General features: G+C 39.7%; 1 protein-coding gene across 2 annotated transcripts in view; it reads left to right on the top strand.

Annotated features, from left to right (window-relative positions):
- Nucleotides 1-164: 164 nt before the first annotated feature.
- bcar3 (BCAR3 adaptor protein, NSP family member) overlaps nucleotides 165-17,655 on the top strand; it is a 75,617-nt gene continuing 58,126 nt past the window's right edge. Inside the window, exons 1-4 of one of the 2 annotated variants that reach the window (XM_039811949.1) lie at nucleotides 165-244; nucleotides 790-1,036; nucleotides 9,768-9,928; nucleotides 15,351-15,465. In XM_039811949.1, the coding sequence (XP_039667883.1) occupies nucleotides 9,839-9,928; nucleotides 15,351-15,465 (205 nt within the window). In that variant the 5' untranslated portion in view covers nucleotides 165-244; nucleotides 790-1,036; nucleotides 9,768-9,838. Of the gene's footprint in view, nucleotides 245-789; nucleotides 1,037-9,767; nucleotides 9,929-15,350; nucleotides 15,466-17,655 lie in introns of those variants that run through there. The other variant, XM_039811951.1, reaches the window with a different exon arrangement.

The following is a 17,655-nucleotide window of genomic DNA, read 5'->3' as shown; positions in this document are numbered from 1 at the left end:
AATATTAATATTAACAGTCTATGAGTGTATGATGTTTAGTTTTGTGGCCTTTATTTTGTATTTTCCTGTGAGGACGGATGTGTTTTAGTTTGAAAGGAACATGGCCGGGTGTACAAATTTCAATTGACGGTAACGAAGAATTATGCTAACGAAGACGTTAAGTTACACAGCTGAGATAGCCTACTGTGATTGTCTGAAATTAGGACTGAAGAGTTAGTAATTGATCAGTTGATTATGTAACCAGGTAAGTTTAACTTAAATAATATGTAAGAATATATTTCATTTTTATGTGAGCTAATGCAGCATGATTAAGTAACGGTAATTTGTAACCTTAATTTAAACGTAACGTTAGCTGTCGCTAGGTTGTTTTTTATTCGTCTAATGCTTGCTTTTACGTGGGTTTAATGAATAAATAAGATGCGTAGGTAGGCTACAGCAATTGAGACAAATGCACACCCTATATTTAAATGTCACTTAAACATATCTTGTCTAATTTATTGCATTTTTAATGCTTTCATTTAGGCTACAATTACAGAAAGACAAAACATGAAGTCATCAGTCAATAGTTTCAGTTACAGCATATGTGATTTAATTTAAAAATATATATATATGTTGCTGCTGGAGGGCTTTCAGACTATTTAGCAATTAGCATTGCTAAACGTTTAGCCTACAGTTTATATTTTATTATTCTGTGTAACGTTAGGTCTACTTGGATGTGTGATGCTCTCTCTCTCTCTCTCTCTCTCTCTCTCTCTCTCTCTCTCTCTCTCTCTCTCTCGGTGCTGACAGGTACTTCAAGGTTGTGGCTTTCTGCAGACCTCAGCTGAGTTGCCGACAGCCACTCCAGTTGAAGTCATTCGCAGATTTAAACTTTGCAGTTACCAGTGCAACGTGCCAAAACGTGGCTACTATAATCAGCGCTGTGACCGGGGACTCCTTCATCAACTCTGCAATTTATCCCCAGCAAGTGTGCAGACTGCATGCAGCAGTGCGCTGCACCGCCTTTGTGTCTCTGTCGCTCTGCAACTCTCGCAAGGTAAGACATAGTAGTCTATTTATTACTTAGTGATGGACACATTGTGATTAATGGACATTTGTTGGGGAAAGAGATGCAGCCATGCTACAACACATTTAAGATGTAGTTCACTAATGGCTGACTTTCACCTGGCAGGATGCACATTTGTATAATGCACTTGACTTGCAACTTAAACATAATTTCAGTTCAACTCAGACAAAGATTGAAAAAAAGTCTGTAAGAATATAGAAAACAGTTTTGCACTGACTTCTTGAAACTGTGTTTTTGTTAAAGTTTTTGGTGATTCCAAAATCTTTTTACTTCAGGGGCTTTCAAATAGATGCACTTTTAGACCACTTGGTCCTGCTTGTCAGTTATGATTCAGCATGAAAAACACAGTAACACTGTAGGCTACAGTGAATCCTCTAAAACGATTATCGAATCAGATAAGAGAGAAATGAGCCTTGAGTATTCCTCTTTGCTGGGGGATCCACTATTTCATGTTGGACCTTCTCCATAGCTCCTTCAGAAAACCAGATGCTGCTAAGTTGTTCGTAGGTCTACAGTATGTGCAGAAGCCAGGCAGCTCCCCGATGGAATGCTCTTACCTCAGAGCTGAGTCATGCAAATTATACCTCCCCTTCTCTGTCTCCCATCTCCTATCTTTCAGCTGTTATCACCAGGCCACAATCATTTAATCCTAAATACAAGTTACATTTCTTTAAAAAAGGGAGTTCTTTTTGAGCATAGATTCTTAAAAAAATCAAAACAAATTAATTAAATTCAATGCCTGGAGTGACATTGCAAATTGTCTTTACTTAACGCATGTTCCTAAAACAAGTGAATTAATTTACAACAAGAGTTCACTTCACTAAACCTTTCAATAAAATTGTCAAGAAAGATGAAACTACTGTGCAAATAAGTTGCAAGAATTTTAGCCAAATAAAATTATAGGATTCCATACAAGTGATGACAAGTTGCACGTTTTTCTCTGCATATCCAACATGTTATGTTTTATAGGGCATCAAACAGTGATGCAGAAACATGTTGGCTCACATCTCCTGAAAATATTTTGTAGATCCAAGCAGTTTTTAGCATGACATCTTTGGCATCTTTATGATATTGAGTCACTGATTCAATTATACAAATTAGGGTCAGACTAGTGATTTAAGTAATATGAGGCTATATTCCTTCACGGTCAAAGTACAGGAGGTGAACTTTGACTGGAACATGTGTAATTTTATGGGGTTAAATTACACTGCCAAAGTATTACCCTGTTTCCCTCTGGGCTTGTAAAAGAAATACAAATACTTGTATTTAAATACCAAATAAAGCAAGAAGAATTAGCCTCCAAGAAAACATTTGAATCAGTTTGGCAGCTGAGAAAATACTTCAAATGAAATCCAAACCTCCTGGAGGCACAAATCCAAACCAAATGAAAACTGCTGATATTGTGGTGCAGTGTGATAATAGCCCCTCTGCCTGTAGCACAGACACAGTGAAAGTCGTCTAGCATTTCACACAAATAAGATGTTTGCTGCTGTGTGGCTACTTAGCTGCAAGCCCAGCCATGCTTGATATGGCAGTGGTTTAGTCTCAGTTCACATGTGCACCAAATGCAGACAGCTGTAAAGTGGCTCTAACTCTTTATTCAGCCCTCTGAAAAGAGATTGTATAATAAATGGATAGATATAAAAATGGAAGATGGAAGGAGGGACAAACAGAGACAGAAAGGCTACATAAAGTGCAAGAGGAAGAACTGTAGAAAAAACGCAGATGAGGCAAGGAGAGGTGTTAGATGGTGAAGGAGTGAGCAGATGATTGGAAACCATTAAAGAAAAACGATTAAAAAAAAGAGAACATGCTAGGAAACCAGAGGAAAAGGAAGACAAGTTTGGAGGATTAGAAGAAAGGAAAATAAGCAAAGGGGAGCCGTTCTTAATCGGTCCTAAGACTGCCTCCTTGTTGTGAAAACAGTAGTTATTCAGTGTCTCACCTGATCCTCACTAAGATATGCTCCTCTGTCACATTTCAGCTGCTTCTGTAGTTACTGTAACCTACAGGTAAACACATTCAGACAGCTTCAGACATGTTCACAACCACAGCAAGAAAATGATATTCCACTTCTGCCAAATGTGTATATTCACACCAACAGATAGTTGGGTCATGGGGCATCTCATAATCAGTACACAGAACACTGAACAACAAAAATAGGTTTTGTTGGATTGCACATGAGTTAGGTATAATATTGTGCTTTGTTTATGATAAGCTTTGCAACGCTAAGCTTTGTGCCAAGTAGGGGTGTGACGAGACACCCAGCTCACGAGACGAGACACGAGATTGGGTTCACGAGATCGAGACGAGACGAGATTTTAACAATATTTTACAGAAAACTTCAATGAAGAAATAAGACTGGAAAAATAGTCCTTTATTCAAACGAAAGTCACAAAATAAAAACCGAGCAACGCATTCTTTAATTTACAGAGATGCAACAATTCCCCCCCAAGAGCAAGCATTTGGTGCGATGGTGGCGAGAAAAAACTTTTAACAGGCAGAAACCTCAGACAGAACCTGACTCTTGGTGGCCAGCCATCTGCCGCTGCCAGTTGGGGTACAGCGACACATATACAGATATACAGATTTGCCATATAATTAATATATTGAATAACAATATCTGGAAAATATGAATGTAATGATATCGAGCTCATAACATATTGGCCGGGCCTTGTAGCTACATCAAGCTATTTTTGGTGGGAGCATTCACATGTTAAAGGTCCCATAGCATGAACATTTCACTTAATGAGGTTTTTTAACATTAATATGAGTTCCCCCAGCCTGCCTATGGTCCCCCAGTGGCTAGAAATGGCGATAGGTGTAAACCGAGCCCTGGGTATCCTGCTCTGCCTTTGAGAAAATGAAAGCTCAGATGGGCCGATCTGGAATCTTCTCCTTATGAGGTCATAAGGAGCAAGGTTACCTCCCCTTTGTCTGCTTTGCCCGCCCAGAGAATTTGGCCCACCCATGAGTGAGAGACATCATGGCTTTCAAATGAGCAAAGTGGCAGTTGGTCAAGGCCACACCCCCACCCTCCACCTTGCCCCCCCTCTCTCCTCTTCAATAGCTACAGACATAGAAATGGCACATACTAAGGAAAGCTCATTGTGGGACTGGCTCTAGTGGCTGTAATTCTGCACCAAGGCTGAATTTTGGTAAAGAGACTTCAGATACAGTATTAGGGGACCACTAAGGCCTATATAAAAGCATCCAAAGAGCACCATGTCATGGGACCTTTAACAACTAGTAACAGTTTGTGCTTTAGTATGTATGGCAAGTATTGAATGAGAATCATGAACTGAAATTTGTTTGGTGCACTGACTGACTTTGGTGCACTGGTTGTATTCAAGCGGATTTGCTTGTATTGTTTTGTGTCCTTGTTACTCATATTGGAAAAATGGGAAGCAACCTTACCTGCCACCTGTATTATTAGCATAGCTGCCTGAGATTGTAACTCAGTGAAAATGTCTCGTCTTCTCTGCATGCCGTGGTGTCCTTCATTTGAAACCTTGTGCTTCCTGGCTCGGTAACAGGAGCTGGAATTGCCTTGGTGGTGATGCTGATGTTATTTTTGAAGCTTAATTCAATTGGTTGGATTGTGTCAGTCTAATGTGATTGGCAAAAACGGACGCCCTTGGACTATAGAAGGCAAGCCAATACAGACATTAGAGAGTGACTGAGTAAATGGAAAATTGTCGTGGCTGGTCTGGACTTTGAGTTTGATATTTGCCATAGTGGCTTTGGTAGTTGGTGAGTTTTTGTCAAATAGCCAGGCCTGTTCATTCAGTAAGTGAGATGCTGGGATAGGTCCATTTACTGTATATTCAATAATACAAATGGCACTGTGACGGTGCTCCAGAGAAATGTGGTCATGGGAAACCGCTGAGGTCAAACCAACAGGGAGAGGAAAGGAGAGGAAGCTTGGATTGGACCGGACTGGAAGAATAACCCTCTAGGGAATAGAGTACGGGTTCAGTTTTCTGTATAGTGAACTTGTTCACTGGTTCTACTGGGAATACTTTTCCTCAGAGCTCACGTCTTTTCTACTCATCAGTGCTGACCTCTTCTCTTCTTCCTTGTCCTGTCAGCACTATTGGGAATGTGTACAATTGTGTCCTTCCATTGTAACCAAAAAGAAAAAATGCCAGTGCTGTAAAAACGAGATCCCTAGGAGATGGTTAAACCTTTGGCTTTGGCCAGTTGGTGGCATCCCTACTGAGTTGCCTGTCTTATGGGGACAACCAGTGTTTGTTTCTTATCCAGAAAAGAAATCTGACCTTCCCAAAGGAAATGCATAGTTTTCCCTTTTTTTTCCTAGCATACTGTATCCTTAAACTGCTTTCCTTCCAAGTCTTTACATTTATTTGTTTGTCTTGAAAAGGTTCTGTGATCTTTCAAGAGTTTTTTTTAACCAGCTTTGTGGGACCCTTGGGAAGGTTTACAGGAAAAACTGCTCACAATATCAGGGAAAAACCTCAACACTTTAAAATGACACACAGCTGTTCAATAGTCTGTAATAGGCTGTTCAGTTGTTACATGGATCATCTGGCTGAAAGATGCAGTAAAAGGTCCTACTATCTGTGTGCAGTAGACTGGGACAGACAGGGTGTGGCCAACGCAGGTTTAATTGGCATCCTCTTGCTGCACATATTTCTCAATTAATCCCAGTTGTTCAGACTGTAAGACTTGATGGCACATTTTTATAGTAATCATATGGAGGGCATGGTTCTGAGACCCTTTTCCTCTGTGATCTCCCTTTCTATAAATTAGTGGAAGTGAAACCAGGCAATTTGGCAGCAGTTAGAGGTGACTAAAATGTAAATTTCTTGTAAACTTCACAGGGAGCGCTCACATTTACTGGTTTGTGAGGTTTAAAAGAGGCAGAAAGGGCTGATGTTGATTTATCCATGATTTCCCTGAATGGAGCTCAGTAGCTGCTATCTGTAGGAGACAGTTTCTACAGTTTCTACTTCAGAAAGGGTTTTGTTAAACCTTTAAAATCGGCAGTGTCGCCTTGAAACATTACAGTAAAGAGAGCATTTCCACCAAGAAAAAGTCAGCATTTATTAATTGCACTTTTTGTGTGTGTTTATTTAACAGGGACCATACAGATAAGAAAAGAAAAGAAAAGAAAGAAAGCTTTATTTGTCAATCCACAAGGTCCATGTAATTGGCAGTTGAAATGTATTTTACGCAAACCCCTCTTTATACACATAGCCCACAGCTCAGATGCAATTCAGTAGATAGTGCAGGGTTAACAATGGCATGGAGCCCATGGAGGGGTTTTGTGCCCTGCTCAAGGGCACCCTGGCAGTGCCCAGGAGGTGAACTGACACCTCTCCAGCTGCCAGTCCACTTTCAATACTTACGTCCGTATGGGGACTTGAACCGTACATTGTTGCAATGCAACAGATGTAATGTATATAGGGTATCTAGCTGGAGCTAATTTCTGCTAATGCAGCTTAGTTTTTAGTTTGCATCAACTATATTATTATTATTTATGTTTCTTTGATTACTTATTTTTACTATTTATCACTAAGTATTTTTTTTGCAACTGTAGTTTGTTTTATTGCATGTTACAGAAGCTCTTCATCAAGATGACATCCAGTGTTTTTTAAGAAGATGATTTAAGTTGATGGATGAACTGGGCAGTAAGAGATGACATCAGCATAATGTGTATCTGGCATGTCATAATGAAAGAGCCAATACAGTGACTCTCCATGCATGCATCTGTACAAGTGTGTGCATACATGTGTGTGTGAACTAGTGTGCTGAACACACTAACTATGAGTAACAATGCTTTTACTATGAGGTGACACACAAACAAACAAACAAACAAAAAAAACTGTTTCTGGCAAGAACATTTAAAAAAAAGTTATAGAGCATGTATTAACCCATATCCTATTCTATTATATTGTACATATCAGTTATGTACCTAAAACAAAATTACATCTGTCATTGCCTTCTAATGTCGTTTATTGTTCAGCTCTACTGTAGATCACCTTTTAAAAAACTCCTTTTCAGTAAATCTTCAGTTTTAAGTTTGATCGATCATCTACGCTATGAGCTGTCTGAAAAGGGGAATTCATCTGGGAATCATGGTAAATCATTTGTTTAACATTCTAACATTGGCATCATGTAAGAGTCCAGATATCAATGAAGAAAGAATCTTCTTTCTGATGCCTGGTACTGTCTACCGTGTGTACTGTGTATAAGCTCATTGCTGGTGGGACACAGAGGTTATTCATTCTCCTGTACGCCCTCTATTTCTCCATTAGGTTAAACTGGAGATGGTGCTTGACACTGACAGGAGTCCATATACTGTATGAACGACTCCTCTTCTCTAATCTACATGATGACATGCTCATAGATTAGATTGATATGATTGAAAAACGGGGCTTGTGTGTGTGTGTGTGTGTGTGTGTGTGTGTGTGTGTGTGTGTGTGTGTGTGTGTGTGTGTGTGTGTGTGTGTGTGTGTGTGTGTGTGTGTGTGTGTGTGTGTGTGTGTGTGCGCGCCTTGAGATGGATCCTGGGGTCTAACAACCTTTAGCGGCAGTCAGTGACATCATGTACGTCTCTGTGACATAACTTAATTTGATTGGGTGGGGTAGGGGGGTTCACTGCCCGTGCTCAGTTACCGCCTCTTTGCCTGACAAGGTTGTTGTTGTTCTGTCTTCACCAGTGACATAAAACGTAATGGCAGTTCAACCCCCTACATGCATGTGTGCTCTGCCACTCACATAATACACAAAAGACACACTGACAACACACAAACAATGACGCTACCTGACAACAACACACAGTTACTCAAATAGAGCAGAGAAAAGTCATTATTGTTTTCATCAATATAAATTTGTTTCCTATTGATCCAGAACAATATTATTTACATATATTACACATCTTTTTCATTCATGGGGGTGGAAAATTATGAGACTGTCAGCATTTCAGAAGAATATCAACAAAAATCTGTAATGCTAATTTTACTAAATCAGTTGATAAGATGGTCGTCGCTTTTTTGTGTTTCTGTCTTTCAAACAGAAGTGGTTTTGGTTTTACCGCATTATTATTGCATGAAGTGGCCTGAAACAGTTGGGATCAGTGTGGTGTGTATTAGTTAACATGAGATCTGATTGATATTATTGTAGCATCAGTGGTACGGTATTTAATTTGCTGGATTAGCCAAAAACATACTCATCTGTGTTTTTCTGCCATTAACAGTTTCTAAATTGATTTTCCAGAAAATATATGATATCACAATAAATAGATCTATGTCCTGATAAAAAAAATGACATATGCACTTTGCCCTGTTTATTTCAGAGAGAAACATACCGTACTATCGGTAGAGTCCCAATATGAAAGAACGTGGGAACAGGGCCAAAAAACTTGATCGGGACATCCTCAGTAATCACTAATGGCCACTTCATTTTCTGTTCCGTTCTGTTCTGTCCTATACTAATTTCTATCTGCAGCAGATAACGTAACCTTGGTTCTCTGAGTGAAGAGACTATCTCTCCAGCTGTAGGCCGCTCGGAGACGGTTCCGATCAAACCATCAGTGATTCCACGCCAGCACAGGTGCTTTATAGGAAATAGCATAGGGTGTGGCCGGGCAAGCTGGTGTGTCTTAAAGAAGTATCCATGTACCTGACCTCAGGGGGATCATCCCCATACATATGGAATATGTAACGGTGGAGAGATAGTCTCGATATGATAGAGAAACAGTACTGTAGACATTTTGCCAATGTAAGACACTCCCTAAAAGGGAGCCAGTTTTAACTCAGCAGATTTTCTTACCAAGCTGTATCTTGACATATAACACTGTCATCATTAATATTTTATCACCTTGTGTTCACGTATGTTGCTGTAGAGACCAGTGCTTCTTGGTAAAAATGATTTGTGGTAGTAATCCGCAGGGTGTTAGGGTGATATCAGCTCTTATTCCCAGGATCCAGTTTCCGGATAGTTGCTGCACATTCCTTTTAATGTTTTGTGGCTCTATCTTGAGTGGCGGAAGACAGAGTTTTATTCTCAGGCTCAGTATCAGCCTTCTATTTAGACTGAGACATCATCACCCAGGGGTGTTTACAGCATTGGAGTATCTGTAGTTTTGCTGTGAAAATTAAACGGTCTGCTAGCACGTCCTGTGAATTTTTTGTTTTCAAAAGGAAAAGGAAACAATTTAATTAACAGTCGTTTGTCTTTTTACAGATATGTTCTGCAGTCTGATACTGTAGGAGAGAAGTGTAGTTTGTGAACAACCTTGAAAAGTATCACATTATGTCATGTACTGACTGAAATGGCTAGATATTTTCAGTGAAACCTCCCACATCTTGTATGTGCTTGGAGTTCACAGGCCCTTCTCCCAGACCCCCCTAAGAGGATGTAAATGTGTATCATTCATGTCTTGTAGTACTTTTCCAAAAGCCAACTAGTAGTAAACTGGCAGATTCCAGAGCCATGACTAGTGCTAGGTCACTGAGGACATGAGTCATCTAAGTTTGTGTGGCTCTCATTTTTTAATTAAATGACATGAAGTAATTGCAAAAAAAAAGCATTGAATCTAGCATTGTGTGAGATTAAATAATGAAGGTTTCACAATTTGTAGCTTTGGCATCCATTTCTAATTACTTGTTTGGATTTTTTTGTTCCACCAGTCATCTAAATTAAATGTATATTCTATTCCTTCTCTTTGTTTCAGGTTCCATCTGAAAGTGTGTGAGTGGCAGAGTGTGTTTGTGTACATGCCTCTGTGTGTGTATATGTGTCACAATGAAGCACCAGTCTATCTCCCGATGGCTGAGCCAGCTGGGACTGCCACAATACTGCCCAGCGTTGGAGCAGGAATATGATGGTGTCGAGGTAATACAAACACGCAGAAACCAACAAACCTAACAAACATATACATAAGTAGTTATTCATTATTACTATTTAGGAAATAACTGAAAACAGGCTTGCCTGTTCCTGAGAAAACTCTTGAGGTAGCATTAGACCAACGTACCTACGAGGTTCAAGATTCAAGATTAACTTTATTGTCCCACATCGTGGGGAATTTGTCTTGGGCACTTTACCCATGCTGCAGCCATACAGACACTGTACAATACCGTACAACAGACCGTACTATGGTCCTGATGGTGTATAAACAGGAGCAAATCCCCAAACTTTCTGAAAACATCTGGATCAGCAAAGTAAAGTAGTCCCTACCAGAGTTTTGTGTGGAATAAACCCCAAAAACTGGAAGTGCAATAACATTAGGTATATAGTGCCACCTCATCGTGTTTATTTATCTTCATTGTTATATTTTGTACTATTTCAATTTTCTATTTAGTTGTTATTTTTATATTTTACTATTTAAATTGTATATTTCTGTTTGTCTGTGATTTAACTGTCATATTGAGAGCTGCTAAACTGTGTTTCGTTGTTGAAAACAATGACAATAAAGATCTATTTGATTCTATTCTAAGTGGTAGGGGTGTCACGATTCTCCAAATCCTCGATTCAATTACATTTTTGATTCTAAGGTCACGGTTCGATTCGATTCTCGATTTTTACATTTGTTTTTTTTAAAGCACAGGTTGCTATGCCATTTTTAGACTAGACTTTTATGCAATATAATATCGGACCTTTGTTTGCAATGTACCACTACGTTGTCAAATTTAAAACATTTATTAACAACTTAATGTAACAATAACATATCTTCAGTCAATTGGAAACTTGACAATTTCTCAATAAAGTAAAAAGAAATAAATAAGTTTGCTGACTGACTGCAGACGCACAGCAGTGTTTGGTGTTTCAAGCCCCAATGTCGTCTTCCAGGCAGCGTTGCCTGGAAGACTATGGTTAGGGTTAGGTGCCTTGAAGACGACGGTTGCAGCGCTGCCTTGAAGGCTTGGTTGGGGGCTTAAAACACCATCCAGCCAGCACAGCGGTCTTAGCAGCTGACGATTCCATTTTTTTATTCGAAATTCAAGATTGTGACTTAATTTCGTGTTGTGATTGTGACACCCTTACTAAGTGGTCAGTTGACTCTAATTACAAAAAGCCTTAACCCCAATGGCTTCTAGACATAAAGGTAGTTTTGGGGCTTTGAGATATCTGGCATTTAAGTTATCTGGCTCTACCTCGATAAAATCAGTTGTTATCAGCTGAATAGTTTAGTGCAGGCGCTAATGGATCCAAGAGTGTATCTTGTACATTACCCAACTAATAATGCCCGAAATGATACCAAACTTCTACACTAGTACAAATAGGTTATGTACTCATAAAACGATGGATTGGAAAGTTTGTAAGTACACCAGGACTTTATATAAATAGCACTTGCCTGCTGGCTTCTGCTCTCCGTTGCTACTGCTACCGGCACAAGTTATAATTGAGGTAAGTTTGGAGACACTACCTTATTTAATCATTAAATTAATAAATATTTTTGTTGTATCTCTTTTCGGTGTTGTAATTTGTAGACGTCCCTAAGCACTCGTCTTACTGATGGAAGTTTGGTATCATTTCGGGCATTATTAGTGGGGTAATGTACAAGATACACTCTTGGATCCATTAGTGCCTGCACTGAGCTATTCAGCTGATAACGCTAACGTTCGACCCAGGTGAAAAAAGCTTCTGGGGGGTTGTTTGGCTCGAGGTTGTGGTGCAAAGGACCCTAGGGTGAAATTACTAATCCGAACCATCACTTTAAAGCATTGCTGTGAATAATTTTCATCTGAATTACTTTATACCAAAGAAATGGATCCTGTTGAGATTCAGCACATAAAAGCTGACGCTATCTGAATGGCCAGACTTCATTAGGAGCAAGTAAAAAACAATGTTTTTGTCATTTGGATGAACTGACCCTTTAACATGTCTGTTTAAAAAGAGGATTTCAGTAAATGTTTGATGAAACTGTGTTGTATAAGAAAATCTTTCTATTCCGGCAAAACCAACCGTTCTTATTGAAAGTGTTTCCCACAGCAGCCTAATAAAACGTCCTCACAGGCACATTAGACTCAATGGACAGTGATGTGGGGGCTGTTTTAACATCCAGCCATTAGCCAACTTCAATCTGAACGTTACACAGCCATTGGCTTGGAGATGAGATTGATTAGCCAATAAGACGATGAATTATTCCATTACCTCCTGCTGATGTTTACCCAGAATGCATTGGTGTAATTATTGAAGGCATAATGTGGAAAGCCTAAGAAGAAGTAGAAGAAGAAGAAGGAGGTGAAAGGGGCAAGGAGAGAGACACAGAGCAAACAAAGTCTCGTTTAACTTTAATAGAGTTTAGGTTGATTTTCTGTGTGAAATGTTCTCTCAAACGTTAATGACTTTGTGCGCTTAAATCTACAAAAGCAATCAGTACCTTTTTCTGTGCACTGAAAGGAATTCCTTTAGTTTAAAGGAAAGTCTCTATAAGTTGTCTAAAATGTATGCATGAAGCTGATGACTGGAGCTATTGGCACTTCTCTAACTCTCCACCGTCTCTGTACCGAGAAATTGCAGTTTTAGGGAGCACATTGAGCTCGGCTCAGCGTTGCTAACCTTTCTCTAAATATTATAACAACAATATCCAGATCAGTGCCTCCTAGCCATCCAGGCTGCTCGTTAACACAACATACCGGTTAAACCAACTCAGCCAACCTCATCAACACTACTAACAGCTACATGCACAGAAAGTGTCCAAAGGGAGAACTCTTAGTTTTTTCACTATGGTGTACATCATTTGTGTTTATACTTATTATTATATACAGCAATGATTAAAATAAGTGCTCATCTCCAAAACAGCAATATTGTTTGCAAACATGACATGACTGTGACAAAAAAGTCTATTTTTTATTTCCTTATGCAACTCAGTTTTGTTTTGTCAATGATAGTGTGAAAAGAGAAAATCATATTAACGTAAAACCATAACAATGAGTTAAAGGAGTCTTAAAGCTCTGTAAAGCTGCAGATACAAGTTTACACAACTTTCAGAAATGTTGATGTTGATGTCTTTATTGCCCAGCGCTGTCTGTACCACACTGCTCGGTCTTCTCATTCACAAGCTACCTTCATCGTTGAAACAACAGTCATGAGAGCAAAGCCAACATTCACAACTGCTATATCAACTCTCCACAGGACTGGTATGAGAGTTCATATTGATGTTCAGCTCTGCATGATCTGGAAAAGAAAGAAAAAAGAAAACATGTCAACTTGCTGTTGGACACAGAGTGAGACGAGAACGACAGAGGGAGGGGGAGATAGATTCTGAGATAGATTAGGCTTGTGATATGCCAGCACGTCTCACGCACACACACATGCAGGCAGGCAGGGAAGCACGCACACACACACACACACACACACACACACACACACACACACACACACACACACACACACACACACACACACACACACACACACACCAACACCACACACAAACACAAGCTGTTATTACTTGTTTTATCATCAACAGAACTAATGTAGTGTCTTCTTCTTTAAACTAATAACTTGTTATTACTGAGCTGTTGAGGCACGTTGACCGCAATGACCAGTGTGTGTGTGTGTGTGTGTGTGTGTGTGTGTGTGTGTGTGTGTGTGTGTGTGTGTGTGTGTGTGTGTGTGTGTGTGTGTGTGTGTGTGTGTGTGTGTGTGTGTGTGTGCAAACAGCTACTTTGGTACTTGGGTATGTGCGTGTGGTTGTGAATGTGTGTATAACTTCTAACTAGCTGTATGTGACTAAGGGTGACTTTAATTTGGTGCACTGTTTCTCTCTGAGTTTGTGAGAGTGTGTGTGTGTGTGTATTCATGGGTTTGCCCACTGCCTGTGTGTATTCTAAATAGCTTGTGTTTGTGATGAAGAGAATGGTCGTATTGTTGAGAAACCAAAACAACAAGGCCTTGGTTTGTCAAGTGTCCTGTGATGATACACTGTGTGTCATTTACGTGTGTGTGCGTGTGCGCGTGTGCGTGTGCGTGTGTGCGTGTGCGTGTGTGTGTGTGTGTGTGTGTGTGTGTGTGTGTGTGTGTGTGTGTGTGTGTGTAGCTGTCCATTACTGTACAAGGTTGAGTTCTGGTTCAAAGACTTTGTGGCTCTCCGTCACTGGGCTATTTTAGGGGTCGTTTACCTTAATACCATAGTGATAGTTGAAGTGAGACAGGGTGTGTTTTTTTGTGTGTTTAAGATAATGTTGTACGGACAGGAACAGGATGAGGGGAGGAGACGGCACACTTTTCGAAGATAGGAGGTCACCAGTTGTCTCAGCAATTTTTTTCTTGCTCTGCTGGAGCCACTAACCCGTCTAGATAAACTGTGTGTCTTTTTTGTGTTGTTTTTACCAAGCACAACAATATCTTCCCCTGTGAGAAAATCTAAAGCCAGTTGTTTGTACTTATGTTCTGAATACTATTCCTTAGTATCTGGAGACCTCAACAATCTTTTTCATATTTGCCATGTTAAAGGTTCAACATCACCACATGTTTGTTATTGGTAGGCAAGTGTCCTTTAAGTGGTATATTGAGCCACTTCACACATAGCTACAGTATTGTGTACATAGATACATACATTACATAGTAACAGTTTAACCTCTAACACCTGAGCAACGCAATTTCAGTCAAAAATGATACTCTTCTTCTCAGTGCCATAAATCTGTCAATCTGGAACACAGAGACGTCACACACATGCTGCCACAATCAGCTCATCCTTCCATTGTTGATGCTAAATAAAGGAAGTAAAAACAGATTGATTAGACTATGGATTTTGGTGTACTCTGGGTCTACGGACACATTTTATGTGGCTCATTTATCTGGCGTGATTATAACATGAAAGGCAATCTATATTCAATAGGCATGTTTTTAATGCTGAGATACAGTACTCCAACTGTGACCAGAGAACATAAAAAGCTATAAAATCTGTACTTTATTTCTCTAATTCAATCAATAAACCTTGCTGCAACCTGTATCACGCAGCTTTTGAATGCTAGAAGGAAAAATTAACGTCTTTATGTTTTAGCCCTGGTTTTGATCACCAACTCCTGAGAAAAAATATCTCTTTGGTTTGCAAAATATATTACTTTTGTTCACGAGCAATGTTTGCCATATTTTTCTGTTACCAGCGACACAGGCAGAACCAAAAACATTGAGCAGAAAGTGTCTGAAAGCTGTAGAAAGCTGCACACTGGGCTGCTGATGATAGATCAAATAGATCAATACTTTAACATTACAGTCAGTGTTAATATCTAAACTATCCCATAACTTCAGAGGCTATTATCTAGAGCACCATCACTTCACTTTATGTTTCCGTTTTTATGTTTTCCAGGACCTGCTCCACATCTCAGAGTATGACCTCTTGGAGCTCGGAGTCCACAATCACCTTCACCGCCTGCACCTTCTCACATCTCTACGCCTCCTCCAGGAGCGAGAGAGGAGGAGAGGTACTCACATACAGACAGTCCCTCTCACACACACACACACACACACACACACACACACACACACACACACACACACACACAGAGTTGACCAAACATTATCATTCCTTATCTGTTCCATCAAATTGTTGATGGCTGGCTCCATGTTTGAGTCTCCATCTCTGTGTCTTTCTCCCTGTGTACCTAGAGAGTAGACAGAAAGACGGAGACGGATAGCATAGTGTCATGTAAAGACATGCTTATGCCTGGGGGGTCCGGTGGTGGGGAGGGGGTTGTCTGGGGGAGAACAATACTTTGTCTCGCACACACACACACACACACACACACACACACACACACACACACACACACACACACACACACACACACACACACACACACACACAAATGTGAACCCTTCCAAAGCTATCAGTAAATAAGGAGAAGAGTGCTGAGGCCTGCAGTCCTGCTGAGTTTAATCACTTCTAGAAGTGTGTGAATGTGTAGATGTGTGCGTGTGTGTGTCTGTGTGTGACTGCCTGCTTTGTTTTCCCAGTTTCCCATGCATTATACAGTGAAATCTAACTGTTGTCTTGGTGACTGAGGCGTGCATAAGTCTAGTTTATACCAAGTGAATAAATTATTTCAGTGAATCTTCTGAAGCTCATACCGTATATAACACAGGGACATTTGACCTGTTGACCTCTGCAACTGTTTTTACCTCACATTAAAGGCATAAATATACTAGGAACTAAATCATTGTGTGTTTGCACAGGCAAAATATTCAGTTTGCAACCAAAACAATGCGTCACATTTGCTTCAACCCGCAGTGTGGACAAGTTCTCTTGGCTAACTAGAAATGTTGAAGTTGTTAAAGGAAGCAGGGGCTATAAAGACAGAATCTGCTCCTATCTCATAGTAAACCCGGCAGTTTGAGCCCATCTGGAATGGAGTGTCTTAAAAAACTAAAACAGACCTCAAGCTGCAGTGAGTATAAAAAAAAAGTTTCATTTGCAGTGCTGTGTTTGACAGAAGTTACATTTTTTGCAAATTGAATTTTGTTGCTCGTCATTTCCTCCGTAGGTCTATGTCTAGAGGCGATAAAAATGTTGAAAGTCTCTGAAATCAGATGAAAAAAGTTAAAATGGTAAAAGATACCGTTAGAAAGATTGCTCATATAAACATGTAACATGTATGAGAGAAGAAAAGCCTACAGTATGTGAAATCAACACTATGCAATGTTTTACTATAGTGGTTGATATACTAAATAAACAGATTATGGTGCTCATAACCTTAAACCCGCCTAAAATATAAACCAGTTTCACAAAGCTGCCAGGCTCAAGAACACAATTTAATAAAGCAGCACAGAAGCCAAGAACATTTCTGATGTGATATATTGTCAGTCAAACAAGCCGTAATTGCAGGATATATTAATTAAATGGCTCTGTATGAAGTAATAATAAAAATATGGTCATATGATAGGAAAACATATCAATAAGAATGGAAGAGGGGAAAAAGGAAAAAAAAAAAAAAAAAAAAAAAGTTATACCCTATTAATGTAGGTTCAGCTTGTCTTGCCTCTGTACTAATGTCTTGCTTTCCTTGTGCGGCATCTCTATGGAAGGTCAATATCCAAGTGTTTAGAGGTAAAAAAAAGACAAAATAAAATGAAACTTGTATTTCAAAATGCATACAGTAAGCATGTGTAAAATGAAATGTTTTGCCTGTTGGTTGTGCCAAGTGAAAAGCCAGGCAATCACCAAGTCATTAGGATTGAACCTCTGACAGCCATGAATGTAAAATATTTAAATTTCCGGAGAGACCGTCTGATAATTAAGATATAGAGAACTGATGAAATGAGTATTGAGTAAACAAACGCTTGATCAACAGAAAAAACTAAAGCGTTATCACAGTGATCTGTGAGGAACAGGTACAGTAAGTGTGCCTGCCAAAGACATAAAATAGACAAGATAAGGACGTCACAGATTAGCCCTTTATAATACATTTTCACATTCCTGAGATCTCTGTGTGACCGCTAGCGAAGCCCCAACCTGTAGGTTGAGGACCGTTGCTGAGGTGAAACAGCCTCTAGTTGAAATCACTCAGTCACCAACTACTGTGGTATTATCTGTCTGCCTGGCAGCCTGCCACCCCTATCATTACCACAAAGGCCAGATTTGTTCAGCTAATGGTATCCTTCACACACACAAACGC

The sequence above is a fragment of the Perca fluviatilis genome, chromosome 9, assembly GCF_010015445.1.
Source record: "Perca fluviatilis chromosome 9, GENO_Pfluv_1.0, whole genome shotgun sequence".
NCBI classification, from domain to species: domain Eukaryota; kingdom Metazoa; phylum Chordata; class Actinopteri; order Perciformes; family Percidae; genus Perca; species Perca fluviatilis.
This window is presented reverse-complemented; position numbering and strand designations above follow the sequence as displayed.